Source organism: Mustela erminea, chromosome 8, assembly GCF_009829155.1.
Source record: "Mustela erminea isolate mMusErm1 chromosome 8, mMusErm1.Pri, whole genome shotgun sequence".
NCBI classification, from domain to species: Eukaryota; Metazoa; Chordata; class Mammalia; order Carnivora; family Mustelidae; genus Mustela; species Mustela erminea.
In genome coordinates, this window is record NC_045621.1 from 104,411,601 (window position 1) to 104,439,180 (window position 27,580).

At 42.0% G+C, this 27,580-nt stretch overlaps 1 protein-coding gene across 15 annotated transcripts in view; it reads right to left on the reverse strand.

Moving 5' to 3' along the window:
* Nucleotides 1-27,580, reverse strand: part of CLASP1 (cytoplasmic linker associated protein 1) — a 268,343-nt gene that overhangs the window by 29,187 nt on the left and 211,576 nt on the right. For 8 of the 15 annotated variants that reach the window (XM_032353914.1, XM_032353916.1, XM_032353915.1 and 5 more), the window contains 6 exons: nt 25,269-25,347; nt 24,107-24,250; nt 15,610-15,753; nt 14,697-14,803; nt 6,050-6,200; nt 1,727-1,973 (listed from right to left, as the gene is read on the reverse strand). In XM_032353914.1, coding sequence (XP_032209805.1) covers nt 1,727-1,973; nt 6,050-6,200; nt 14,697-14,803; nt 15,610-15,753; nt 24,107-24,250; nt 25,269-25,347 — 872 coding nt within the window. Of the gene's footprint in view, nt 1-1,726; nt 1,974-6,049; nt 6,201-10,696; nt 10,814-14,696; nt 14,804-15,609; nt 15,754-24,106; nt 24,251-25,268; nt 25,348-27,580 lie in introns of all 15 variants that reach the window. The other 7 variants (XM_032353912.1, XM_032353910.1, XM_032353909.1 and 4 more) reach the window with 1 other exon arrangement.

The following is a 27,580-nucleotide window of genomic DNA, read 5'->3' on the forward strand; positions in this document are numbered from 1 at the left end:
ACAGGAAGTTTGAAATGTTAAAGAACTCAATCTTTCCCCCACTGCATTCTCACCTTTCTCTTTGAGCCTTTCAGTATACAGTTGGTAAATAGATAACAACCAACATCCACCCCAATCTCTGTTCTATTTTAAATGAGACCTACAAATGGATTAAGTTAAATGAGCTATCAATTCTACGAGCAGTGAAAGGAAACAGCACCCTACTCCATGAAAGCATGATTCATACTAACCATCATACCACTGGCCTATGGCCCAGGAAACACCACTGCGATTCCTTGGGAATCTCCGGAGGGGCTACCCACTGGTGATCAGCAGATAACAGCCAGGGGATGTGCCTTCAAATGACTGAAGGACTTCATTGCTATCTTCTGGTCCCATCACTAAGCCACTGCAAGAGCACAGTTTTCCTCCTCCTCCTTTTTTTTCTTCTTCTTCTAAGCAAGCTCTACACCCACCATGGGGCTTGAACTCACGACCCTGAGATTAAGAGCTGCCCACTAAGCTGACTGAGCCAGGGAGTCAGCCAGGTGCCCCCCAGGCCTCCTTCTTATGTGTCCCCATTGAAACCAGCATCTGCACTAGTGTGGCACCCCCCCCTTTCCAGGGGCATTGTGATAAGTCTGTTTCCCCTGACAGATCTTGAACTCTCTGAGGCCAGGGACTGTCTCTCATCTGCCTTGTCCCCAGCAAGCTACAAACTTCATGACACACAGTGAATGCTAACTGTTTAGACTTCTAATTTAGGGTTCTGATTTAATTCTCCATTCAAAATAAAAATACAAAACAAACGTCTTAAGAACAGAGCGGATACATATAATCTCAAAAAAATGACTATGAAGTGAACGTGACAATCAGGTGAAAAGGAAATAATTAAGCTCCTGATAAAAACACCATCATACCAATGCATACTTCACTCACTTATTACTCAATCATGGACACTGGTCTTAATACAAATGTGAGACAGCAAAACAAGACAGCAGACTAGTTCTGTTCTTTACCAAGTATAGTTGGAACAAGTAATTTAACCTTTCCAAACCCTTAGTTTCCTGATCTGTGAAATGGGAATAAGCCCTCTATCTCATTAGTCATATAGGTAAAACACTGAGTTCAGCAGCAAGCACGTGGTACAGGAGCTCAGTATATGCTAGCTTGCTTTGCTCCAAACCAGAGGACAGAAGTCAACCCAAAGCAGCTTCAGGTAGACCTGGTTAAAACGCTGGTGACAGAAGAAGGGAGCCTCTCAGTGGTCGTACTTCCATACAGGATCCTACTTCCATAGCTCAGGGCTGGGAGAGTGCACAGCAGGGCCCTCTGCCCCCCAATAGTAGTAGCTAACTGCTACTGCCCTCGTGCTTCTAATCTCCACTCAAGCCCCGGCTCCACCGCGGAGCCCTCCCTCATGGGCACAGCTGACCTGCCTTCACCACAGTGGGACAGCTCCAAGTTTAGGTCAGCTGTGTGACTCCTACTTCACAACTGCCTCTGTGAGAAGGCTGTAAGTTTCCGGAGGGCAGACCCCATGCCTACTTCTGCTCATGGCTGTGCCTTCCATGGCTAAGCACAAGGTAGGAGCTCAGTGAGGAGCTGCTGAGTGAGCAACTAACCAGAACAGACCCCGTAGGTCCTGTAGGCCTGGAGCTGCTCTGACAAGAGGAGAGAGCCCCACAGAGAGCACTTTTGGATTGGGGTCCAAGGGGGGGTGGGAATCACACAAAGAAAGACGAACCATCTCGAAGCTGCTCCATGTCATCATCAAACACGGCCTCCTTCAGGGCTGTCTTGTCATAGGTGTTGATGGTGTCGGAGTAGGGGTACGGATTGTAGTCTCGCACCCGGGGCCCTGGGAAGGCACGGGGAGGCTGGGTGTTGAGGAGGGACGTCTTGTTATCCAGAGCTGTTCTGCCTCCCTCCACCACATCGCTGCCGCCCCGGCCTTCAGTGGCAGGTGAGGCAACTCCACCATCACGGGACACCTGCAGCACAGCACATGGTCATTTCCTGTTGAGGACTTTCAACAAACTCTTCCTTCCACTTTTCAGAATATTAGGAGAGTCAGATTTCGCACGTGAATTCTGGCCACCAACCAAAGGATAGTTACTAGGATCTTAATCTGCAAACATCTAATTCATAAACTACCTTAACAGGAACCCAACAATGAAACCCCTTCATTCACTCATTTACACGTAAAGTGTGTTTTACTTTGTACTTGGTGATGAGTTTTACTCGAACATTTCTCCAGGAATCCCGTGTGCCGGCACTACTGCCCACCATTTCTTCATGAACAGCAGGGATTCCTCAGCAATGCCCTGACACACCACCAAGCTAGTGCTTCCCTGATTACCACCACAGATCTAAAGCAGCCCAACCCTCCAGGATATCCTTGCGTGTATCCCCCCCAAAGCCAAACAACACTTACTAATCTTTAGCACTGGAGAACTTTTTAGCTGGGAGGCACGTCACCCCCTGGACACCTGTGACTCTCAGCTGGGCTTTATGCTGGGTCAAAGAAAAGGCTTTGTGGCTATTTCCTGAAACTTTTTCTTCCTAACGTATACTGAGACTTGTCCTTAACAAATCAAACCCCTGAGTCCTTTGGCCCTTGTTCCTGATGACCCCCTCTCTCCAGGGGGTCCTTTCTCCGAGGAGCCCCGGCCTGTCTGGTTTCCTTTGCAGGGCGTCACTGTAACACAACTAGCATGGACAGACCACCAGGAACAAAACCTCACTCTCCTCACCCCTGCCATCGGACTGTGTGACGATGCTGGAGCTGTCTCCAGGAGGCAGGACACACTGGGGACTCCTGTGGCACATGTCTGACTTTTGCTTCTGACAAGATAAAGCACCTTATGCTTAAGCATTTTTAAAAAACTGTGGCAAAAAAGCCAGTTTAAAATTGTGGCAAAACATACATAGATCATTTTAATCATTTATATCATAGGTGTACAATGCAATGACATTAAAGACAGTCACAATGCTGTATAACCATGACGACTACATTATCTGTTAGGCAAACCTTCTGGTCTTCCCAAACCAAAATTCTGCACCTATTAAACAATAACTCCCTGCCCTCCCTGGCCCGGGTCACCTCTATTCTACTTTCTGTCTCTGAATCTGACTACTCGAGGTACCTCATGGAAGTGGACTCATACAGTATCAGCGTATGTCACTACGTCACTTCGCCTAATCAAGGTCCATTCGTGTTGTAACATGTCAATATCACTTTCCTTTTTATGGCTGAATAATACTCCACGGGACGCATCTATCACATTCTGCTTATCCATTTATCTGTTGGATATTTGGCTGCTTCTCCATCATCTGGTTACTGTGAATGATACTATTATGGACACTGTGGTACAAGTATCTGTTCCAGTCCCTTGTTTTCTTTTGAACATACACCTAGTGGAACTGCTGGGATGCATCTGGTTTTTAACACCATCAAAAAAGATGTCCTACTAACTGTTAAGATGTAAAAAGGTTATACAACATATGGGTAGACCTGAACAAAATAAGACTTTGGGCTTTCTTCATGATAGGGAAATGATTCATGGATGATTTTTTTTCTCCTTGTAACTCTCTTCTCAAAGTAAAACACATATTATTATTATAACGAAAGAACTTAGAAACAGAAAGGGTTCACAAAACTTCAGACATTTTCAAAATAAAAGCTAAACCATCCTAATTCTAATCACTTTTAACAAAAAGTAAAACGAAAGATCTTACTTGTTAAACTTGGGTATTATCCCTGTCCTTGTCTTCCCGCAGACTGTACCAGACGGGAATCACAGAGTACACACAACCATACATTTTGCTTTCCTCGCACTGTAAGAATGTCTCACATAAACAGTGTTTGTAACCACAATGTTTACTCATACCACTATTTCCATTTGTGTTCTAGTAAGATTTACTCAACTATTTCCCTTCTGTTTTTTAATATTTCTGGCTTTTGTTACAGATAATGTGGAGACAAATTGCACTGTATATAATAACTTCCTTTCCTTTTGCTGAGTTTCTCATCTAGCTTAGATTGCCAGAAGTTAGATTTCTGGGTAAAGGATAAGAAACTTAAAATCACTTAAGCTGAGGGGTGCCTGGGTGGTTCCGTTGGTTAAGTGTCTGACTCTTGGTTTTGGCTCAGGTCATTATCTTAGTTAGGGTCATGAGATCAAGCCTCATGCTGGGCTCCAAGCTAAGTGTGGAGAATGCTTAAGATTCTCTATCCCTGTGCCTTCACCCCCTAACACCCCTCCCCCCACCACTCACACGCTCTGTCTCTCTTTAAGATACGTATGTATGTGTGTATATATATATGTATATCAATATCACTTAGGCTAAATGTAACTTACTAAGCTCCAAAGCAACTGTATCAAGTTCCCATGCCACCAATATTATACTAGTTCCCTATATCCTTTCTAGCATTAAATATTTTAATTTCTCTTTGAAATGAAGTGGAACAATTTAGACATAAAATGGAACCTCAAAGGGTTTATTGTAATTCTGTAATCACTCCTAAGGATGGACTTTCTCCCACATGTTGAATGTTTTCATCTCTGCTTTTGGGAACCATTTTCCCAGTGGATCTGACTTTCATCCTTATGGATGTCTATCTTATTAGACTGAGGCACTTATCAGGCCAAAAAGACATACCGGTTCCCAAATCTTTCACGCTTAATGCATTTTTATATCCCCTCCAGCTTCTTCGCTAACACTCTGGTCATCAAGCAGCTAAGATGCTGAATTTTGAACCTGCTCAATAATTCAATTTCCACTTTATCATATTTAATGCAGATAGAAAAAAAAATCCAGTGGAGCCCTTTCACTCCACATCTGACTGGCCCCTCTCTTTGGCTAGAATGTCCTTCCCAAAAGTTTCCCTTAAATTCTCAGATACCACACTATCCCGGCCTCCCACACAATAACCTATAGCTTTTCTTCCAACTCCTTTTCTTTCGTCTTTCCCTTAGTGTTGCTGCACCTTAGGATTCTGTCCTTACCCTTTAATGGGTCGCTTTCACTCACTTTTTAGTTATCATCAAGCAACTAGTCAATGCCTCTCAAATCTCTATCCCCAGCCTGAACAGCCAACCGAAACTCCAGACTGCTTTCTGCAAAGGCCTACGGGATATGCATGCTTAGATATTTCACAGGTCCCTCAAGTTACATGTATTCAAAACTGAATTCATTATGTTCTAAAGGGACTGACAAATGTTTTTCCTCTCTTTCTAGAATATTAACTCCCTCAACTGCCCCAGCACTTTAGAGTCCTAGGCAGAGACTTCGGACTCTAGTATTTCAGCGCTGCCCTACCCAACCCTACGTCTTCCAGAGTCATCCTCCGTCTCAAAGTGACAGCATTCTTTCTAAAATATAAGTGTGACCATGCCATTTCCCTGGTTAAAAACCCTATAAAGACTCTCCAGTGACCTCAGAGTAAAGTTAAGACACTGGCAGAAAAGTCCCCTGGGTGTCAGTGCCCTTCCTGAGCCAACCGCCGCAGCCTCTTCAGCCTCTTCCCCAAACCTTGCCACCAACAAGACACGCCCGCTCTCTCTACTTCCGCCACCTGCAAAGGGAAATCATGCCAAACACAAGGGCCCCCTCCTATCCATCCAAACTCCCTCTGACCCTTTGCTTCACGCAGCTCCGAGGATCCCACTGACCTTTCCTGAGCACCAAGACTGCCCCAGTGTATCTCTCCAGTGCTGAGCCCTGACTACTTCCCGCCACACCACAATTTCCCACTGATCTGCCTGCCTCTGCGTGAGACTAGAGCTCCCAGAAAGCCATGCTGGTGTCCGATTCTGACCCATTATTTGATCATGTCACAAGAACAAAAATATGTCCAGGATAAACAAAATCAAACTGGGGAGAAAAAGATAGTTTACATTTTTCACAGACAGCTGAGGGTTACTCAAATTTTTATAAAGTTGCCTTGGGCCTCTTAAAATAGTATTATTCTAACTACAAGATACAGTTCAGTATTCACAGTGGTCAATCTTCAGAATTATCACTTAATTGAAGTGTCGTTCTCTGCTGGCCTGGGGATACTTACAATATCACAGTCCTTCTTGCCATCTCGTTTAATTGGCTCATTCAGATCCTCTTGGCTTCGAAAACTAAATTTTTCAATGGCTTCTGTAACTCCACGCAGAGAACTATAAATTTCTTCAGAGTTCAGGTTCTCTGTATCATACTCCAGCATGCTAAAGATCAAAAACAGTGTATTTCTTAAATTGAAGCATATGAACAAATATGAGCTATGGGCATAAATTACTTCCAATGGTTTATGGAGTAAGATGTGATTATTGTTTTGTATCTTTAGGTGACTTGGAATGAAAAGGAGACACCTTCTGTAAGGGCACCACCACTGGACAATTGTTCTTTGTCAACCCAGGCCCCAAATGCACTACATCGGCACTCGGTAAGAACCAGTGGGGAACAGCAATAACCACGAGAATGCAACAACTCAAAGGGTGACAACTGGTGACAATGCACGAGGTAATGAAAGTGGAAAAATAACTTTCATATCTTGAAGATGGAAACAAGGAGTCTGGTTGTTACTGGTCTCAAATGTACAAACAGATTATGAGGAACAGGCATTTCAAACTAAAGCTAGTATTACAAGCCAGTTTCAGAGGAGCAAAGCAAATGACCTCATAAAGACGGGGTTATGCTTGGTATTAGAAACTTGTGAAATAAAACTCTACATTCCAAAACAATTCCAAATCAGATCCACCCTACCGGAGGGCTCCCGACCACCTCTCCTGCCATCTAACCCAGGCGCTAGCTGTGAATAACAACTCTTCCAACATGCTTATGTTTATGTGTTTTAGAATAAAAACACCTTTTATAGAAGAGTCACATTCCTAGATGGATGTCTGCAAGTATTTCAAAAAGCAAGAAATATTTGTCCCTTACAGAAAAGTGATGTTAACTCTTGTTCCTTCAGTGGCTACACAGAGCAAAACACGAAACAGAGAAAAAGTCCCCAAGAGCCTTTGGGTGTAAAGCAGTGTGTCGACAAGTAGGCTTTAGAGATCTGAAAAGTATGCTGAACAGGTCCTGAGAACAAAATCCACCATGGTCCCTCACTGAGAATATCACAGACAAGTAGAGGACAAAGCATAGTATAAAGCAAGACAAGAAGCAACAGTTGACCAAGGACAAGTTAAAAAAAAAACCTGTGTTAGTTTAAGTATCACTTGTTTTAAGAAAATGTCAAAAGAAGATCAGGTGAGTCAGTCTGATGGAACTTACAGGAAGTCTTAAGCTATCCTGAGGATGGCTCGGGGACACTCAAAGTCCTTGGCTGTACATAAGCAAGCATTTAACAACACTATAAAGACTAAAGAAAAGCACTCTTGCCATCTTCAAGAGAAGGAACTGAACCCAGACACCTGCAGGCAGGAACCTCTCCTCTGGGCAACAGCCAATCCTGTACGTTCTCAAAAGAGGTTAAGTCTCCTGTAACTTAAAAACAAGTAATACTTACTAAGCCCGCACCCCACCTTTTCTTCTCTTTTTTAAAAGGTTTGGGTACATGAGCAAGACAAGATTTGCACAGTTCTCCCTTGGGTGTAGCCAGACCTCTACTGGCTGAGGCTGTAATGATCCAAGTGTTTTCCAAGGCTGACCAGGTTCTGCGGGGGCACAGCATCTGAACTCGCCCTTCAGAGATGGAAGCTATTTACCTACAATTTCAACACTCGCCCAGATAGCACCCATTCTTCTTCTGTGATGAATGAAAGAAAATCCATGCTCCAACTGTACTTGGAGAGTTCACAAAAATACACGCCAACTCAAAGACTGGCTCTGGCAGCAAACACAAAAGAAATGTGAATGAACATGTTCACAGCTAAAATTCCATGTGTATACTGACAGGAGGTGGAATAAAACACTTGAACAGAATTCAAGAGATTTCAACCCCTGCTAAGTTCATAAGGTTATCTGTCCATAAAGGCAACATCCCTTTAATGTGAAGAAAGCATGAAAAGCACTGCAGCTCCCGGACCCGCCTTTCTAGAACAACACAATACCAGCTTATGTGGGAACAAAGGCATTTATACATCTGGCCAGTACACTATTTTTTATATATAAAAACAGAATATGATTCGAAAAAAAATATGCATACGAGATGGAAAAAGATGCCTTAAAATACTTTTAATCACAACAACCAAAAATAACAGCATAGCCCATGCAAAAGGAAAGGAAAAAAAAAAAACAAAAAAACCCGGAAAGAATGACAGATGGACAAGAGGAAGTCTGGCAGAACGTTCAGCTTTTTAAGGGATGTCACAATATTATTTTCCATATGTCGCTTCAGTTAACGTTAGCTTTCACATAATTCATCTCATTTTTCGTAACCTGAGTGGTCTTAAAATATGTCACTTTGGTTCACACAACTTTAGCATTACAGTAGCCCTTTTCAAAATAATAAAAGGATCCTAATTAATGTCCAGTTAATGTTCCTCCTTCTTACTTTCAATTAACAATGAGGAATACACGTGCATGACCCAGTGTAACCGGTGGTGACACTTCCTTTGGACTCACTAGCTTGAGGTCTGAAGTATCTCCTTGGTACGAAGCTAAAACCGTGAGCTCCAGGTGAGAGATAGCGTCGTTTTTTTCTAATAGGAAACAGGTAATGCTACGTTCTTTGCTAGTTTAATGTCCTGGCATTTGCTTTTTTTCCCAAATCAGTGTTCATGATCCCTCATTTTTTAGGGGGAAAAAGGAAATTCCTATGAAAGCAGTCACTGGGGATCACCGATGCCATGCTCCCAGGCAGCGGAACGTAAAGGAGCACAGCGAGAGGGACGCGGCGACTTTACCTGTCGGAAGAGGCTTGCTTAGGGACACCCCGGTCTGTCACTTGCCCCCATACTGTCTTGCTTTAGCTCAGAGACATAAACCTTTAGGTTAAAGGCCAGCTCCTGGCCTTCTATAAACACTGCAATTAGATCCCAGAAAGGTTTCCTTAGAATTTAGGAAGAGTTGCTCAAGCAGGCAATAGTCACCGACCCAAGGTCAGGCCACGTTACTCAATACTGAGGCAGAAGAGAGCTCTGGACTTGCCCTGTTGTAATGGGTCCATATCGTGGATGGGGAGGTGCATGAGGTCAGCTCTCCAAGAATGGAGACAGCTGAGACAGGAAGTTTGCCTTCTAAGATTTTCCACTTTGTCATTTCATAGGGAAAAGATACCAGAAACGGAATTAGGATATATTCATTCCTTGTTAGGCAATCAATACGGTTTTGGCAGAAAGCAAAAGAGACAAAGATTTCCTCTTATTTTAGGTAACTGATGGGTTTTTCTAAATGTAAAAGTCTCTTGTTAATGTTCTTTCCCTGCAATGGTCAACAGAAGTTATAGGTACTTATTAGCATTAGCAGTGTTACAGTGCATGTGTGAAAGATGATTCTGGAAATGAGGTGCCCACCAGAAGGGGATCTTGATGGCTGGATGGGAAAGAGTGGCTGGCGGTGAGGCTTGGTGCCCGTTAGGGCATGCAGACAGGTCAGTGTACTGGAACACAGTCAATAAATGGGACTTCTACTTTGAAGCATGGCTAACCTTAAAAAAAAAAAGTTTGCTTTATTAACATTGACGACAGCAGCTGTCACATTGTTGCTGTGTCCTTGCCCTAACCTTGTGTATCTAGAAACAGTCATTACAGGATTCTCTGTACACTTGAGAAGCTACTTTTAAAGCTCTAAGAGTTTCGAAAGAAAGATGTTGTTAAAACATGTGGTTGACTTTGTTAATAATGCACAGCTTCCCTGAGTTGAGGACACAAAATTAGGAATGTAAATCTGTGCAAAAGCTATCTATGAGGCATTCAGAATTAACGGACCTTTTTCAGTTCTGTTTTTACTCTAACCTATCAGCAGGTACAAACTCCTCTTACACAGCACAAAGACAGCTGGCCTGCCCCATGCTCTGCTCATGCGATGGCAGCCTTCTAGGGAAGGGGGCCTTGGACCTTTAGACCTTCATAATAAGGCCTAAGGGACCCTCAAACAGACATCTGTAGAAATCCGTGGCCCCTACTTTGTCCCACCAATTTGCCATCTGTTTTAAATCTGAAGGAACTCCCACCCCTTCTAGAGTCATTAACCTCATCACCTACAACCAGGGGCTTGTGAGAATACCGACTGCTCTCCTGCCTAGAGGCAGGGCACACCAATGAGACGCAGCAGTGAATGCACTTCTTGGGCCTCCCTTCAGGATCTGTGTCCTCTGACTCTTGCCACATGGCAGTACCTCATGCAAGAAATCAGTCCCTATCATCAATGGCAGGACTGAATGCAACACAGATGGTCTGGGAAAGAGCAGGTCTCATTTGCTTCTCAGTGGGTATGCCTTGTCCTCCTGAGAAGAACACGAAGGAAATCGTCCCCTGTGGCCTGCCTTGACTTCAGGGCATTGCCCCAGCGCCTTTATGGGGGCTCAGCTCTGCCTGGGCCTGCTACAGTAGGTGCCGCTGGATTTGGGCTGCTGGCGAAATGGTCATCTGTCCCTGTGACACAGTAGGAGCCGTACTCATGCAGGTCGACAGAGCTCATGCACCTGCTCACACTTCTCACCAAGGCTCTACTCCTGCTCATCTAAGCCAAAGGCTTTCGGAAGACCTGAGACGACCCTGGAAATGCAATAATATTGTGACACCTCAGACAAGGTAAACAGGTAGCTTGTTACCTGGGAGAGTAAGAGCGCCTGAGAGTCTTGTGGGAGGGAGCGGTGGGAATGGAGTTGGGCTGAGAAAAGGGAGGTGGGTGCTTCGATAGGCCATCAGCACTCCAACCCCACAACCGACTGCAGTGATCAGAAGAGGAGAGTCAGAGAGAGACAAAACAAGGCAACGGGGAGGGGAGATAGGAGGGGACTGGGAGACGCAACGTCCAATGTGTCTTCCAATCTCCTCTTTCCTTGACCAAGCTCTGTCAAAGCTGACTGGAGCAAAATTTATACTTCACCATACAGAGAAAATGCACAAAGTTTGTTTTACAGTTTGGCCCTCAATAAAGCTGCATTATTCCTTCCCATCTCAATCATGTGTTACATTTTTAAATCATGAGATTCCAAGTGTAAGAGTGTGTGAGTGTGTATTTGTGTGTGTCCACACTGGGAAGGATACCACGAGTACTTCCATACAAATATGCATGACTCTTCTGACTCAGATAATGCAATCAATTGTTTTACAAAGAGCCAAAGGAGGAACGTCAGGCCTGAATTCCAACGGGATCCAAGGGACGACAGCAGGAAGACTCAGAGAACATGCCTTTCTGACCAGAGCCCTGAAGCAGGAGATGATGTGCTCCCTGAGGCCAGGACTCGATCAGAGGCTGCCACGGGCAATTTCCTTATGAAAAAGTAACAGCACCACCAGAGGGCTAGAGCGCCAGGTCTCCGAAAAGCCCCAATTCCCTGCTCACATCACCTAGTACGAGAAATAAAACTCATCTGAGAACACCAGCATCCTTCCTCACTCCATAAATGTCACTCAGAAGCCTGGGCCTACAGAGATCTGGGCAGACACTTCTAACAGCTGCTATAATTCAGAAGAGCCACAGCCACTGCGAGAAGCGTGAGCCAACCGGGCAGGAAATGTGACCTGAGGCCCGGGGTGGAGTTGTGGCATCAGAGACCACATTCTCAGAGAGCAGCACTGCCTGAGGCCAGCCATCATCCTGGTCCCATGAGCTTGTCTCTGCCAAAGACAGCTGTGGTCTCTTCTTGTGAGGTCAGTAAGTGTGGAGATGAGAGGTCACCACGGCATCCGAGGGCCCACAGACCTTCTCTGAGTCCCACACTGAGTTGGGGTGAGGTAACAGGAGGAAATCGGGCAGCCATCTAGGCTGGAGCTCTGCTGACAGGTAGCATAAACAGATGTACCACCATCTCCCACTGCTGATGGGAGGCTGGTCTCCCAGTTAATCCCCACTTCGCTTCTATGGAAAATCTTGACCCTCCAATGCAATGGATTGTAAAATCCACCTAAAATCACCCTTAATTAATGGGGGGAACAGGTGATCTATTTAGTGTCATTCTGCTCTACAACACATTTGCCAAGAATGCATAGCAGATGGGGGCGAGAACTGTCTACTTTCTGATCTCAAAAGGAATGGATATCATGCGATTTCTGAAGCCCCTTGCAACTCTGTGTTTCATTTAACACAAATCACACTGGGTAAAATGAGCTAAAAAATACACATGTGTTTAATGATGAGAAATCTCCTCTCTAAATACCCAGCAGTATTTGTTTACTACCTGGGAATAAGGAGTAATTCTTCCCTCACACACACACAAAGCAATTAATGGGATGTTCTACAAAGGTTTAACATGCTATGATTTTCTCTAAGATTATTGGATTGATAAAAACAACTTCCTCCCTAGGGTTCATTTTTACTATCAAATTAGATTTGCTTATCATTTTAGAATATTTCCTTATTAACACACCACAATTTGAGTGTAGAGTTTCTGGACTACAAAAACACTAGTTCGTTTTGATGCCAAAAAATTAGATTGAAAAGAAACAACTGGTAACAACTTTTCCCGTTAAGAATAAAAAATTAACATATGTTTAAGATGATTTGAAAGAATGACAGCTCACAGAATGTAAATGCTTCAAGAACACTGCTGAGAAAAACCTCTGAGATTATACGTGGTGGCACTTGTCTATCATCTCCTCAGGAATGGGGTAGTAACATACTCCATTCTCCTATCTAGTACAAGAGTTCACAGCTTTTCTAACTTTCCTGGTGAAAGTATGTGGCCTACTTGAATACTCCTACTGATATAATGACAGGAGGCAATTCTTCCTACTTCTGGACGGTTTTAGTTGTGAGAAAAATCACTTCTCCTGAGTTTAATTAAGTTGTTGACTAAGGCCATTTGGGTAGATATGCCTTGACTGAGGGCACATTCGTTTAAAAAATAAAAAGAGACCATAAAATTAAATAATTCCCTAAAGCCAAATTTGTTGGCAAGAAAACAGGTCACACTTGGCCTTATTCTTGAAAATGGTATTAATATTAAAAATAAACCTCTTTTTTTCTTCCACTGACCAGTAACCCTGACAGTAAAAGTTAAGACCAGGCCAACTAAAAATAAATGGTGATTGGAAAAATAAACTTTTTAATAATCTGGGGATCAAGTGAAAATCAATACTGAGCTAATTCTTAGCACTGATGGATTATGCTAGTGGTCTCCACCAGTCTTTTCCTTAGACTAGCAGCACAGAGAGTAATCAAAGTCTTGAGTTTTACCTTTTGCTTATTACTTAAAGAATGTGCCACACTAATAATGAAATAACCAAAAGATAAGAAATACAAACTGTATATTATGGAAGAGTAGATTTCTCAATTAATGGTGCAGAAGTATTACTTCTAGACAAAATCAACTATTTACAGAGCATTCAAGTTTTCCACAAAATCCTTCCCCTGCCTTCCACCCCAAGAAAGAGAACTCTGATTTTACTGTTAACATTGGACCCTATAAAGTATATACTTTAGATACAGTTATTAACACAAAAAACAGTAGTTCGTTGAGCCTCAGTCACACTTATTTTTCATTCGCTTCTGATCTCAACTATCTAATTATAATAGCCTGCTAACAGCCTCATAACACAGACCAAACTTGGAGACGTGACATCATTCTATCCAAATATATAGTACCAATGGGATTTAGGAGGACTAGAAATAAGGCAATATAAGCAGTAGCATACTGTAAGTATACAATATATTTTGTTTTACCAATAGAAAAACACTTTAGACATGTTCCAAATATTTATATGACAAATTGAAGAACTGAAAAGAACTTTATTGGTAAGAATGGATGATTTTGGGAAACCCTTGATCATTTAAAAATCTAAAATAAATTTAAAGGCATTTATATTTTCTTATCATCTTGGTGTCAACAACCCTTAAGACACAGCCGCTTGATCCCTGTAGCCAGGAATCGCAAAGCTCTGGACTTCTGGTAAACAAACATAGCATGTATGACCCTCACAGGTCCGGGGACTAAGAAGTCTGGCCTTTAGGGCCACTACTCTATGTGAGGCCGCTCCAAAACATGCCAGGGGGTCACCTGCAGAGACTTCCAAGGGCTGTGGGTAGATGGGGAAGTCTAAAGATTCCGAGACAAAGCATTTTTGTTATTTTAAGTCAGAGTCTCAGACTCTATGAACCAATGTTTGCGTGGACCCCATGGAAGTCTGAAAGTGCTCATCCAATTTTAGCTCTCAGGTTCTTAATACCTCTCCAGAGCAGCAGTCTGCTTCAGACGTGAGCCCATGATGACAGCAACTACGCCTGGAACAGCTGCGTGGTTGGAGAACTACCGCAGGCTATGTGTGGACTATTTTATTTAGACGACAAATACCTTCAGGTGTTCCTAGCACTTACAGACTAGGTGATGAATTTCTAAATGGTTTGTATATGCAACAGTAATAAACGTAAATATAGCTTTAAAATTTTAAGATACTAGGGAGTGCTCAGAGCTGGAAGAATCTCTGAGAACATTCAGCACAAACTGGCCATTTTGCCATACACAGTTAAGATCTGGGTGAGGACTAGAAACCCATCGTCTCCTAATACCCACCCATTTTTTGGTATTAAGCTTGGTCTAAAATCCTAGAAATAGGCTGGACAGACACTTGGGTGCTTTGGTTTCTTCACGTTTGTTGAAATGGCATTACCTGGGAGATAGGCCCCCATGGGAACAGTTGGTGGGTGAGGTCAGGGGGCTGGTCCTGCTGCTGGTGTGTCGGGAGGGAGTTCGGCCAATTGTATTGCTCGGAGAGCCCTAGTGTGAAAAAGAATAAGCATCATTTATTTGAATGCTAAACACAGATTACAGCGCCCCCTTTCCCTTAGGTTTACTTTTCTTCTTCCGTTTTTTGTTTTTTTGTTTTTTTTAAAGACTGATTGATTGATTGATTGATTGATTTTAGAGAGCGAGAGCAAGAACATGAGCAGGAGGGGCAGAGGGAGAGGAAAAGAGAGACTCCCAAGCGGACTCATGACCATTACATCACGACCTGAATGAAACCCAGTCAGATGCTCAACCGACTGTGCCACTCGGGTGTACCCCCCTTAGCTTTTTAACCCACATGTAAATAAAAGAGCAAAGGTGGCACAATTGGGGTAACTTTTTTTTTTTTTTTTAAAGGAATCATTAAGGCCAACTTTAAGTGCAAATACTTCCAAAATGGCTGTCACATAGGGGTTTCTGAAGCTGAATGACTGATGTCAGCTGTGCTAGAGTGACAGACACAAACTGAGCACTTCCACCTTTACATACAAAGAAAGTAAGTAATTATATGTAATTTACATACAAAGAAAGTAACTAATGAATAAAGGAGTCAGTGAACAAGTAAAAATTAACTGATTAAAGAACCTCATGTAAGAAAAAAGCCATATTTAAATACTAAGTTCATTCATTCCCTGGGAACACTGCAGTATCAGACATGGCCCCCACCCTCCAGATGCCCACAGTCTACTAAAAGAGAACAAGAAAGCTGGCCCTTTTCTCAGGGCATGTCCAGACCAGGGATTAGCAGAGGTCATGATCGGTACAGAGGTAGGTACCAATTGTGACCGAGCACTCACCACACTGGTGTTACTAGCATTCTTGAGGTGGTTATGCAGGAGTTTGGTGGCACCATCCTGGAATGTTTTTGGCAAGGCACCAAGTAACATGGTAAATTCAGGAGTGTTCAATTCAAACAGAGAGATCAGCACAATTTGTGCTGCCTGGAAAAAGAACGCTTGATTAATTTATGTAACAGACAATTGCATATTTTGGTCAAAACTTTCATTAAATTTGTTTTACAAAAATGTTTTGTAGGAGTAAAATAAATGAAAAAACAAAACAAAGAGGACACCTTTGTCATAAAAACACAAACAAAAGGCATCTGGAGAAAATAAGATCATCAATTATAAATAGCCTGATTTCAATCTGGAAAATAGGCCCCGGTTTCATCTTCACACCCTGGCCCTGGGTTTTCACAGCATGCCCGTAATAAATGACTCTTCCTGTGTCGTCCAGCACTAGGCACAAAGCTGGTAAACCCATAAATGAAACAATTCAAGAGCGTGAAAAGGCTGATGATGGTTCACTCTAAGTCAGAACCAGACAGATGGGGCTCCAAGTGCATCCTGGGAGAACAAGGCTCTATAAGAGCTGCCAAGGGGTTATCTGAGCAGCCACTTTTCCTCAAGCCTGCTCCGAGGGACTGAGACATTTTAGAAAAATAGTTTAAATAATACACCCAAAAAACTCCCACTTTTAGACCTATGAAGTGAGGAGACAGTCCATGGGAAGCAAACCAGACTTCTACCTTACAAATGAAAAAGTACTCTTCTGTGTTTTGGGAAATGCTCTACGTCTCTTTATTAATTCAGACAATATATTGCAGGACTGTTGATGGTCCCTGAGGCAGTGAGAAGGGAAAGCAGTTAGCTGAAGCGACGGTAGCCCAATGAGACTCAGGTTTCTCTAGCCAGTTATGGGCTTTCTATGGTACTAAACAGCAGCAGGCACTCTGAGATTTAAAAAAATGCCTGAGGACTCAGTTCCAAGGGTTTTGATTTAGAAAAACCATGCCAGAGAAAACTTCAGTAAATAATGGCATTTCTTACAAATTTCTGAGAGTCAGAAGAAAGAAAAACACATTATGAACATCTCCTGACTGAAAGGATACATTTATCTGTCCACAACACTCTTATTTAAGGATTGCAGTAATTATTCTGAGTATTTTTTCCCCATGATATAAGGTATTACAAAAGATATATTCACTTAGAAATGCTCTGGAAACAAACACCACAAAATATTTCAATGCTTTCACAATGTTAAAATTAATTCTGGATCCAGGTAAGGCAAAACTATTATTTTTGTCTGGAGAAGGAAAAAAAAAGAAAATCCAGAGACTCAAATGTATTTAACCAAAAATAAAAATTGATCATGAACTTTAAAATATCAGAAGAATATTTTTTACGGCATCAAAAACTACTTTTTAGACATATCAAAAACATTTATTAAGCATAGTATTGGGCAAAAGTAGCTTCCTTTTTCCCCTTGATCTCCAAATATAGTCATAAGTAGTCTTTCCAACCAATTTAAATCCCAAGGGGCCTGTGTGCTTTCATGACAGAGGCAAAACACATTGTTTCTGATGGTGTTAAAATATATATTTTTACATTTCATGATTGAAACATTCTTAAGTTATCTGAAGGAATTTGCTTCACCACCAATGTAATATATATTAACATGATCTGTATATTTGTAGAGAAGCAAATTCCAAAATGCATGCAAGATAATCTGTGCATTTAAAAAAGCATTTTATTAGATGTTAGGGAAAAAAATGCACACAGAAAAAACTGCACTTCAAAGAGACAGAAAGAAACAGACTTGAGTTTTAGCAGGGAGAAAAAAATGTTCCCAATTTAGTAAGAAAGTTTAGGGACTTCTTTTTAAATGATTGACGATGACATTTGAAAATTATATAATGTTTCAGTATATTTTTGAATAGTATATTTTTATGTGAAATGTGCCACTGTCTTTACTTAGAAAACTACATTTCTTCCCAGAATGACAGGCTATCTAAAACCACAAATTAACTTGAGGTTTTTCATGAAGCAAATTATAAAATTAGTGGGATCTTTTAGGAACAAGAGGGCTGCCTAGAAATTGTGCTAATTCATGGCTATGTGCTATTAATGACTCTTAGTCACGCGGGAAAAGAAGTACAGCGAACTTTAACTTCCGGCCCACTAAAGAAACTTCTCTTTCAATGATCTTAATGTTGAATTTTGATTAAAAAAATCGAACATAAAGACAGGGAATTTTGAAAATATAGCTAATTGGAAAGATGGCACATTTGCTGTGACTTAAACATATAAATGAATATAATTTATTTTTACATTTTCCAAAATACAAAAGATTTTTATACAGTCTTCAGAAGTCACCCTTTGGTTTAACACTGTTTTCAATGTAAAACCTTTTCTAATGACATCCAAACTCCAGAAACAGAGTATGACTGAAATATGTTCTTTTAAAAATATTTCATGTCAGGGCGCCTGGGTGGCTCAGTGGGTTAAGCCTCTGCCTTTGGCTCAGGTCATGATCTCAGGGTCCTGGGATCAAGCCCCACATCAGGCTCTCTGCTCAGCAGGGGGCCTGCTTTCCCCCTCCCCATCTGCATGCCTCTCTGCCTACTTGTGATCTCTCTCTCTCTGTCAAATATGTAAAATCTTTAAAAAATATACTTTATATCACAGTTTTAAAAGGAACGAGACTGTTACAGTCCTGAAATATTTTTATCTATGACCCTCTGTGTTAGTGAGAAGTCGGACTACTAGAATCCAAGCAAGGAAGAGAACTGGGTTATCATTACCATCAACACACCCTTTTGTAAGGTAATAATTCCAAATACAGGGCCGAGTTGGAGATATTAGTTTAAAAAAGCTTGGTGCATAGCTCATGGACAATAACGAATCAAAGAGTAGAGTACGCCACTGTTCTTGTCCCATCACTAAACTCCTGCCTTTCACAAGAGGTGGGGCCGGTAAGTGGCCAGAGAAAACACTCAGGGTCGCTGCTGACTTTCTAATGGACAACTCAAGGGTCACTGGCTTCCAAGATCAAATAGCAACTTATAAAGACATGATCCCTACTCATGGCCCTACAGGAGAATTTGGCAGGTGAGGGCAAAAGGTCCTTTGAATCTTCCACTGTGTGGAAGAATTCCCAGGGCAATCAACTGCCTTGAAAGCAGGAAAGAATTCTGTTGAGACAGGAGATCAATAAACCTTTGACAAATGCTTCTGCACTGGTATTAATTGGGGAAAACTTAAACTTGGGGAGGAGAAGCAGCTTTCTAATTTATGAAACAATTACTGCTCCTCCAGACTGTCATCAGAACTGCTTTAGAAAATCATCAAACAAAGGGTACTTCAAAACCTTCAGACATTTCTTACTGAGTATCTCTCCTTCACCATTCTGCTAAAATAGGGTAGATGTGTACACTCCATGAGGCCATTTCTTTGGGCAGGCGGTTAATCACAAAACATGTTAAAACACATTTACATGCACATACACACATGCTCACATAGTATTATATGAACTTTAGGTTTCTTCAAAATCCTTTCAGTGTCTTGACAAGTTATCTGTATTAATCAACTGAAATGCAAACAGTGAAGTGTCTTTTTTCAAATTAGTACATAGTTTAAAATCTACCTGTTTACAATTTTCTTCCAAGTTTCCTTCTCCAGGCCCAGAGCAGGCAGCAGCTGACCTAGTGGGGAAATCCTCACCTACACGACTACGCTGGAGCGGGGACTGACAGACAGGAATGGCGGCAGGATTTAGTGAGAGAAGAAGCAAGGGCTTAAACCAGGGTTATCTGTAAGCTGTGAACGTTATTTGGCATCTTTTACAGAATCGCTGAGGTCTCTATGATCTAACAGCTAAGAACAAGCAGAATAACAACAGTAATTCACCAGTTTTGAACCTCTGTCATTTCCTAGATGCGTAATAACCACAATCCTTGCCAGCATTAGCAGCACTCTTGCCTTCTGCAACCGGAGGGTCCAAATGAGATCCGAAAGGTCAGCTTGTTTCTTGAAAGAGCCAGTCACAGTTAAGTGGAGACTCAAATCCTGTTTGATGGGAAAACCCTGAGCTTTGTGGCTAGGCCACACTGCCTACCTACAATCAGACTTGAACATTTTTCAGTTAGAGGGGCGACTGGGTGGCAGAGTAGGTTAAGCATCGTCCGACCCGTTTTTGGCTCAGGTCATGACCTCAGGGCCATAAGATATTCTCTCTGCCCTCCCCCCCCACACCTCTCTCTTAAAAATAAAATAAAATTTTTTCAGTTCAAAATTTCAACTTTAAAAGGCTTCTATCATCTTCCTGCTCTACGCAACAGCATCTTTATACTTTCTAGGGTTTTTTTTGCCATGCTTTCAATCACCATGTTTCTCAAAACGACATTTGAGAGCTGTATCTACTATCTTCTCTGACAAAGTAGGTGCTAAATGCCAGAGAATCATATATGATAAGCAAACCCACAAGGATTCTGAATCTTGAAATATAAATATATCATTAAAAATTCTACTGCATTATCACATTCCCTTTGGTTGATGGGGGAAAAAGAATCTTTCTAATGCTGAAAAAAACTGGGTTCTCCATTTGTTCCACAAATAGCAGCAGCAAAACTGAAACCAACTTTGAACAAACAGAGCAGGGGCCACAAAGTAAACGAAGTAATGTTTATGCTTTTCTCTACTGCAATTAGTCCTCCCAAGGAAGTCTGAGACGGGGATTCGCATTCCCATTTTTTGAGAACAAATGAGAATTAAGAGGTTACCATGCAGGCTCACACCAATGACTGGCAGAGGCAAAAGTCAAACAAAGGTCAAACTCTAGAATCTACTTCCTACTGTCAATACGTTATCTTTTTTTTTTTTTTTTAAAGATTTATTGTTTATCTGAGAGAGGGAGAGGGAGAGAACATCAAGCAGATTCTGCACTTGGCAGGGAGCTCAAAGTGGGGCTCAATCTCATACTGAAATCACAACCTGAACCTAAATCAAGAGTCGGACACTTAACTGAGCCACCCAGAAGCCCCACGTTCTATTAACTTAACATCAACACAGTGCCTTCAGAAAGGTATGGCATGGCTAACACAACTTTCAGGCTACCATACCGTAACACAAACAACGTTACTTTGGGAATAAAGCAGCCAGTTTGGGGGGGGGGGCACTTTTCCTGCTAGGAAACCGGAAAAAAAAACCATTAGTTTGGGCCTAGGCATACTCCACTGCTGACTGGCTTGTATTCTGATTTTGGCTGTGCCTCTTCCCTCCTCTTCAAAACATCTTAAATATTTAAACACCCAACTCTCTCCAACATCAAACACCCCAAAATGCTGAGATGAAAAGGGAAACAAATGTTAAAAATGTTAATAATAAATCAAGAGTTCTATCAGTTTAAAGTGCTTTCCCAAATAAGACTGTATAGAATGAATTACACTGTCTGCAAACTCTCCAAGTATTGTTGGCAGAAAATTAATATTCTCAGATGTGTAGATTAAGGTTTTTTTCATCAAATCTTGGAAGTTTGGGGGAAATTTTTTCCCAAATATTTTCCTGCTGGCTTTGAAAAAGCAAACTGCCACACTGGGGAGAGGACCACGTGGCAGGCAGTGGGTGCCGGGTAACCTCTGTGAGCTGAGAGCACCCCTGCTGGCAGTTTGCAAGAAAACAGGCACCTGGGCCCCACTCCTGTAAGGATCAGAACTCGGCCGAGCAGCAGTCAGCCAGAAGAGACCAGGTCTCATGTGAGACCCAAAACCCAGGCAACACCTTGATTTCCATGTGTTGAGACCTTAAGCAGAGGACCCAGAGACCATGTACCAGATTCCCGAATCACAGAAATTACAACATAATAAATGTGTGCAGTTTCAAGCTACTCTGTCTGTGTTGATTTGGTTTCCGAAAGAAGACTAATACCAGAGGTCAAAACAGGGGGCCTCCAACACTGTGGTTTTGAAAATGATGGCTTCAATGTGCTACTTAAAATGAGATAATTTCTCTCTGGACATTTATCATTCATTAATTCAGTGAAAATATTTATTAAATGTCTACTCTGTCCCAACGGTATTATGCTCAGTGCTGAGTGAGTGTAGAGGGTGAGTGAAAACACGAAGGTGGAGGAGGCACTGGGAGCAGCAGGTCCAGCCCTAGGCCTGAAGATCCTAAACATGTAGGCTGGAACCAAGAGAATTAGTGGCAACCAGGTCACACGACACTGACAGTCTGTATGTCTTGAGGTTCAACCCCAGGGCAGTGGTTTCAAACAATGGATTCTCAACTCTGTGCCTTAAAAATTAGCCAAGTGTTTTGGGTGAGACCCAAAACACCGTCCATATTTTATATCAATTAAGTCAAATTACCTGAGGGAGAGCCCAGGAATTGAGGTTGATTTCAACTGTGGCCAGGCCTGAGAACTACTGATATAATAAATCTGTCCAAATATTCTGAAGACGATTACTGTCCCAGAACCTGGGTTTGAACTCAGTCTGAAGGTGAGGTGTTAAGCAGTCCTCAAGCTGGGAAAAGGGAAGTGAGAGCAGGCAACAGACGTGGAATACCAATGGAGACCAGGCTTTATGAAGTAGCACTATATGATCCAAAATGACTGAAGTGTTGAAGATCAAACAATAAATGAACCATGTGATTTCTGGCAATAAATTTAGTATCTTAACCATATCTGACTTAAGCTAGTATTAAGATGAGTTGAGTGTATTGGAGTCCAAGGCTAAGTAACTCAAGGAAAAAAGTTCCTGTATCAGCCTGTTTAGAAAAGTTAGGAAAATAAATTCTAGTTCAAATTTCTAATGTGCATGTCCTGAGAAAATGGACATTATGAAGCAAGTGAGCTGCTCCCACAAAGGCCCTAATCATGGTAAAGTGTAAGTCTAGAGTATGTTTCAGCACTGCAGGAGGAATATTTAAGTAACATTCAGTTACAAAAGGAACACACATAGACACACGCATACATACACTTACGTGTTATGACTAAAGATAGAAAGCTGTCCTGAAGGCTTTTGTATTTATTGGCCTATCTTGCGATTGTGAAAATTACCACAGAAGTATCTGTTTTTGACTTATAAACCAACCAAATCATTCAACCATCTCCTACTGTTCCTCCCTAATCCAACACTGGCTTAATGGCAAAATTAAAGGTTGCCAGTGAAATGCTCTTTTGAGGACAATTCTGAATGAGTGCTTGAATAAGATTTGCCCTTGTTCCTTTGAACTTGGACAGCTTAGTTTATTAATATACGGTGGACAGAGGACTTACATGACCTGTGACCCTTCCAAAGAAACCTTTCAGAGAACTCTTCTGTTGTCTTTGGACTCCATTAAAGGAGGAGAAAAGTGTTCTCCTGCATTTGGAAGAACACCACTCCTGCTAGCTGTTGCATGGAATCCTCCTTTCCTTCTTCCCTGCCTGGACCCACGTGGTCCACATAATTAACTCTGCTGAAGGCCAAAGGACTCCACTGGTCAGGCTAAATATGGAAGGAGTATGGCACAGAAGAAACAAAGCAAGGCTCATGATTATACACATAGAACCAAAGTCAAGTACTTTCAGTATGAAAGCAGAACTGAGGAAGCTGGTTTTTAAAGAGTACTTTACAAAGGCTACTCAAGTTTCCAAATAAAAGAATGATGGCTGCATGTGAAACTCAAGCACAGAAGGACATGGACAGGCAGAGAGGAAGAGAAACAGATACAAGAACTTACACTTGCTGTGTGCTTACAACTTGTCAGGAATTGACAAAATGTTTCACATGTAATAATTAATCTCTGTAAGGGTTCTGAGGTGAGTACTACCTAGTAAGAGAAATGGTACTCTGTGTACTATTATATGTCCCTGTGTACTATGACATTACTTCACTGTACACCCTTCAATGTGTCACTTCTGAAGAAAGTAGCCAATACTTCTCTTCTCCTGATAAAACAAATCAAACAAAACAACACCTTGGTGCCTGGGGGGCTCCAAAATCTGAATTCTACCTCCCCATTCATTCAGCCCCTCCCATGTCAAAGACAGGGTGTTCCAAATGTGGTATATAATCCCAAGTTGTTTGTTCTCCTTAAACTCAGGAATTCATATCCTAGCGAACTTTTAGCCACATTTTGCTGTGAGACCAGGCAGCCTTAGATTTTTCAAGTCTGTCCTCAAAGTCCACATCTTGAAACTGACGTATGGAAAACCAATGGCCTTACGAGACACTGAACTACTAGTGCTTTCACATATGAAAAGGACAAAACTGATGTCTACGGAAAGCATGAACCCATCATACAGGATTTCTGATTTTCATTTTGATGTCAGAAGCCTGGGAGGAAGTGGAACTGGAGAGAGGAGATAAGAGCAAGAGCAAAGTCTGGTTTTCACAGAAAAGAAGTGAGAAAGGATTCCTGTGTAAGTATGTGGGGGTGGTTTGCAAGTTTCTAGGTACACTTCTTTTCCTAACACATGCCTAAGAACAGTCTGTATTTAAAGGTGCACTTTGAGCTCTCTTGGACATACCTTTCTCACGTCTGAACTCTTTGGTTCTGTCGTCCAGGTTATAATTCTAGAAACAGCAAGCCTCGTCTCACTAGAGTTTACAAAATCTGTTGGATCCATCTGCCGAGCGAGGGACTCAATGTACTTCAGGATTGCAACTTTGACCTGAAAGATCCAATAATTACAAACATCAAGCACACTTTATGAACCTTTGAATAGAATTCTGAACTGAATTTTGATCAAAGAAAAATAAATACTCTTGAGGGGACACCTCCTTTCTCCTGGATTTATGTTCCCCCAGGGAGCGGTGTCCACCAGGGATGAAAGCATGAAATGATTGACAGGTAAGTTTGTGAACAGGGCAAGTGCTGTACAGGTTAATCCTCTTTAGTTTTAGACTGAAGGCATGCTCTGCTCCTCCCCTATATGGCAAAACACCTGTAAGGCATGAGCCCCCGTGGGCAGGTTGCGGGATTTCCAGCTCTGCCAAGGACTGGGAAGTATTTAGCTTTGTGTTTTACACATCCTTGGCCATGCCTTACAAGGGAGCATTTTCAGCGATCAAGCTGATATTCTGCCCTAATTTCTCCACCGAGGCTTCAATGGGTTTGTACCTTTGGAGAAGAGGGTTATCATTCACTGGGCCTATCCTAAAACCCCCACAAAAGTTAATGATTAAAGAACAGATGACTTACGTGACCTCATTCAAACCAAAACAAACCCTCCCTCAAATTCTGTCTCGTTACAGTGATGATTTTCCAATATATGTAACAATTAATTTTCATGTGTTAGAAAGTTAATATTGAAAACATTCTAGTAAGATACCTTATTTCAACACATCAGAGCTTTCTAGTTTGAATACTGTGAAAAACAGTAATAATGCCCAAATGTTGGTAGGATGTGGAATAGCTGGTGCTCCGATTATACTGCTGGTAGGAATATAATATGGTACAACCATTTTCACAGTTTAAAATAAAGTTAAACATGTCCCTACCCAATAACCCAACAACTTTATTCCTAGGTATTCAACCAAGAGAAATGGAAACACATTCCCAAATAGTTGTACAAGGATGCTCACGACAAATTTATTCTTAACAGCCAAATAGGAGTCAAAAACAAAAAAGTACATTTTAAGAAAATTTGACTTCTAGAGGTTGAACTGTAATCACAAATAGTTACAAACCTTGAGGTTAGGAGTTTGAGTTTGATCCACAATAAATCTCATCAAAATGTTAAACTGTTGATCAAACGGAAAGGAGTCCCTAGGTTTAAGAGAAGAAAAAAAGTGCTCAGTTTTAAAGAAAGATCTATTACAAAAAGTAATGCAAAACCGCATCAGTAATGAAAATATACCATTAGAGATGAGTCTAATTTATAAAGGCAAGCTTGACCTTAGTTGACTAAGTTTACTAACTATACTTTTCATTTTATAGATATACTACAGTAATACACATTATATGGAAAATTCAAAAAAAGGAAACTCTTGCTGAAAGTCCTCAGACACATAGTGTTATGCTCACCTTGAGTTATGCTACTTTGAAAATTAAGGTCAAGCAATAAACTAAGGAAGAGATTCCTACCTGCCCTCTAAGGGATCTGCTCATCTTCTCTCTGGCCACCTTTCTGAATATTGCTTCATGATAACCACTTCCAATCCCCAAATCTGGATCTGCATCCTGAGTGAGCTGCTTACCACTGCTCATCACACTGTCCTCCTTGGTCCCACTGGGCAACTGCTTATGGTCTCTATTCTGTGGGGTCCCCACAGCGGAGTGCCTGTGGGAGACGCACCAAGGGAATGAACTCCCCATCCAGCTACAATATGTACGCGGAAGCCAGGGCCTGCAGAAGCCCTTCTCCTGCTCCACTTCTGGCCTGTTCCTAAGCTCACTTCCTGTAGCCTCTTCACATCTTCAACACAACTGAGAACCCTGAGGGCTCCTAGCTCATGAAAGTCTGTGCTTTCTCCCTTCAAGTACTGCAATTCTTAGTATTAGTTTAAAAGTGCATAAATGGTGTATATGTGGGAAAATGCAGACACATCTTCCACACTAACAAGAAAGACTATATAAAGCAAACTTCTATTACAATGGGGGCTGAGTGAATGCACTGCTTTCTTTGGACTCTCTGACTCATATTGCCTACAAATTAGGGAAACAAGGCTGACAAAGCACACACAAAACGCCTCTCTTTTCTTCTGCAGCAAGGGGAGAATGGAGAATCCACTGAAGTATAAACTAGTGTGTTTCATCAGGAAATGTGCCCATGGTTAGGCACGGCCAAAGGAAAGGGAACTGGCAGATCCCAGTCAAGCCTATTACCTCAGGAACCCATCAGAGCCAGCATGGAGACCCCTACCCCACCCACACACACTCCCCCGCCCCCACCCACCCCGGTACTCAAGGACTGATCCTAAATATGCTTAAACAGCTAGGCATCTCAGCTGCTGGGGAAATGGGAATGATGAAGGTGTTCTAGAGACTTAGACAGAATCTACCCGGAAGAGGATTCTTTTTTTTTTTTTTTTTTTTTTTAAGATTTTATTTATTTATTTGACAGACATAGATCACAAGTAGGCAGAGAAGCAGGCAGAGAGAGAGGAGGAAGCAGGTTCCCTGCCCAGTAGGGAGCCGGATGCAGGGCTCGATCCCAGGACCCTGGGATCATGACCCAAGAGGAAGGCAGAGGCTTTAACCCACTGAGCCACCCAGGCGCCCTCCAGAAGAGGATTCTTAAAGGGAAGAGGCATCCAGGAAAATAACAAGAGATTTTTCCTTAATCAGCAAAGTTTAGGAGTAAAATCTTAACATTCCTGCCATCCCTAAAACTCTGAATGCTTTTGCCATTCATAAATTCATCTACATTAAGGAAGCAACCTTTAGGCCAAGTCTTGCTCACAAATGTTTTATATGGCTTTCAGAGTGTCATTAAAAAACAAAACAAAAAACAAACAAAAAACCTCAAATGTGTTGCCTTAATGCACATTTTTTTTTTAAAGATTTTATTTATTTGAGAGAGAGAGAAAGCATGAGAGGGGAGAAGGTCAGAGGGAGACGCAGACTCCCCATGGAGCTGGGAGCCTGATGTGGGGACTTGATCCTGGAACTTGACCTGAAGGCAGTCACTTAACCAACTGAGCCACCCAGGTGCCCCATTAATCCATATTTCTGACCTTTCTTGAGAAATCTGATACCACTGGGCCCACGCATCACCATCCCTCCTGTCTACTTCACCCAGTTATTATCAGCTGATCAGCCTCGCCCTGGCTGAACCTTTACAAACCCACTGATATGCTGGTATGCAGGTAAGTTCCCTGATTCCACTAAACTTACTCAACCAAGGGAGGGATGGCATTTGAAAGGCTTACTGTAAATACAGTATATTAAAATGAGCTCAGTAAAAAATCAAAAGAGAGCTATTTGGATAATAAAATTCTGTAGCAGCACAGATGATACAGATCTACGGGGTCAGGCACCAAAAGAAAACAGCTCACGT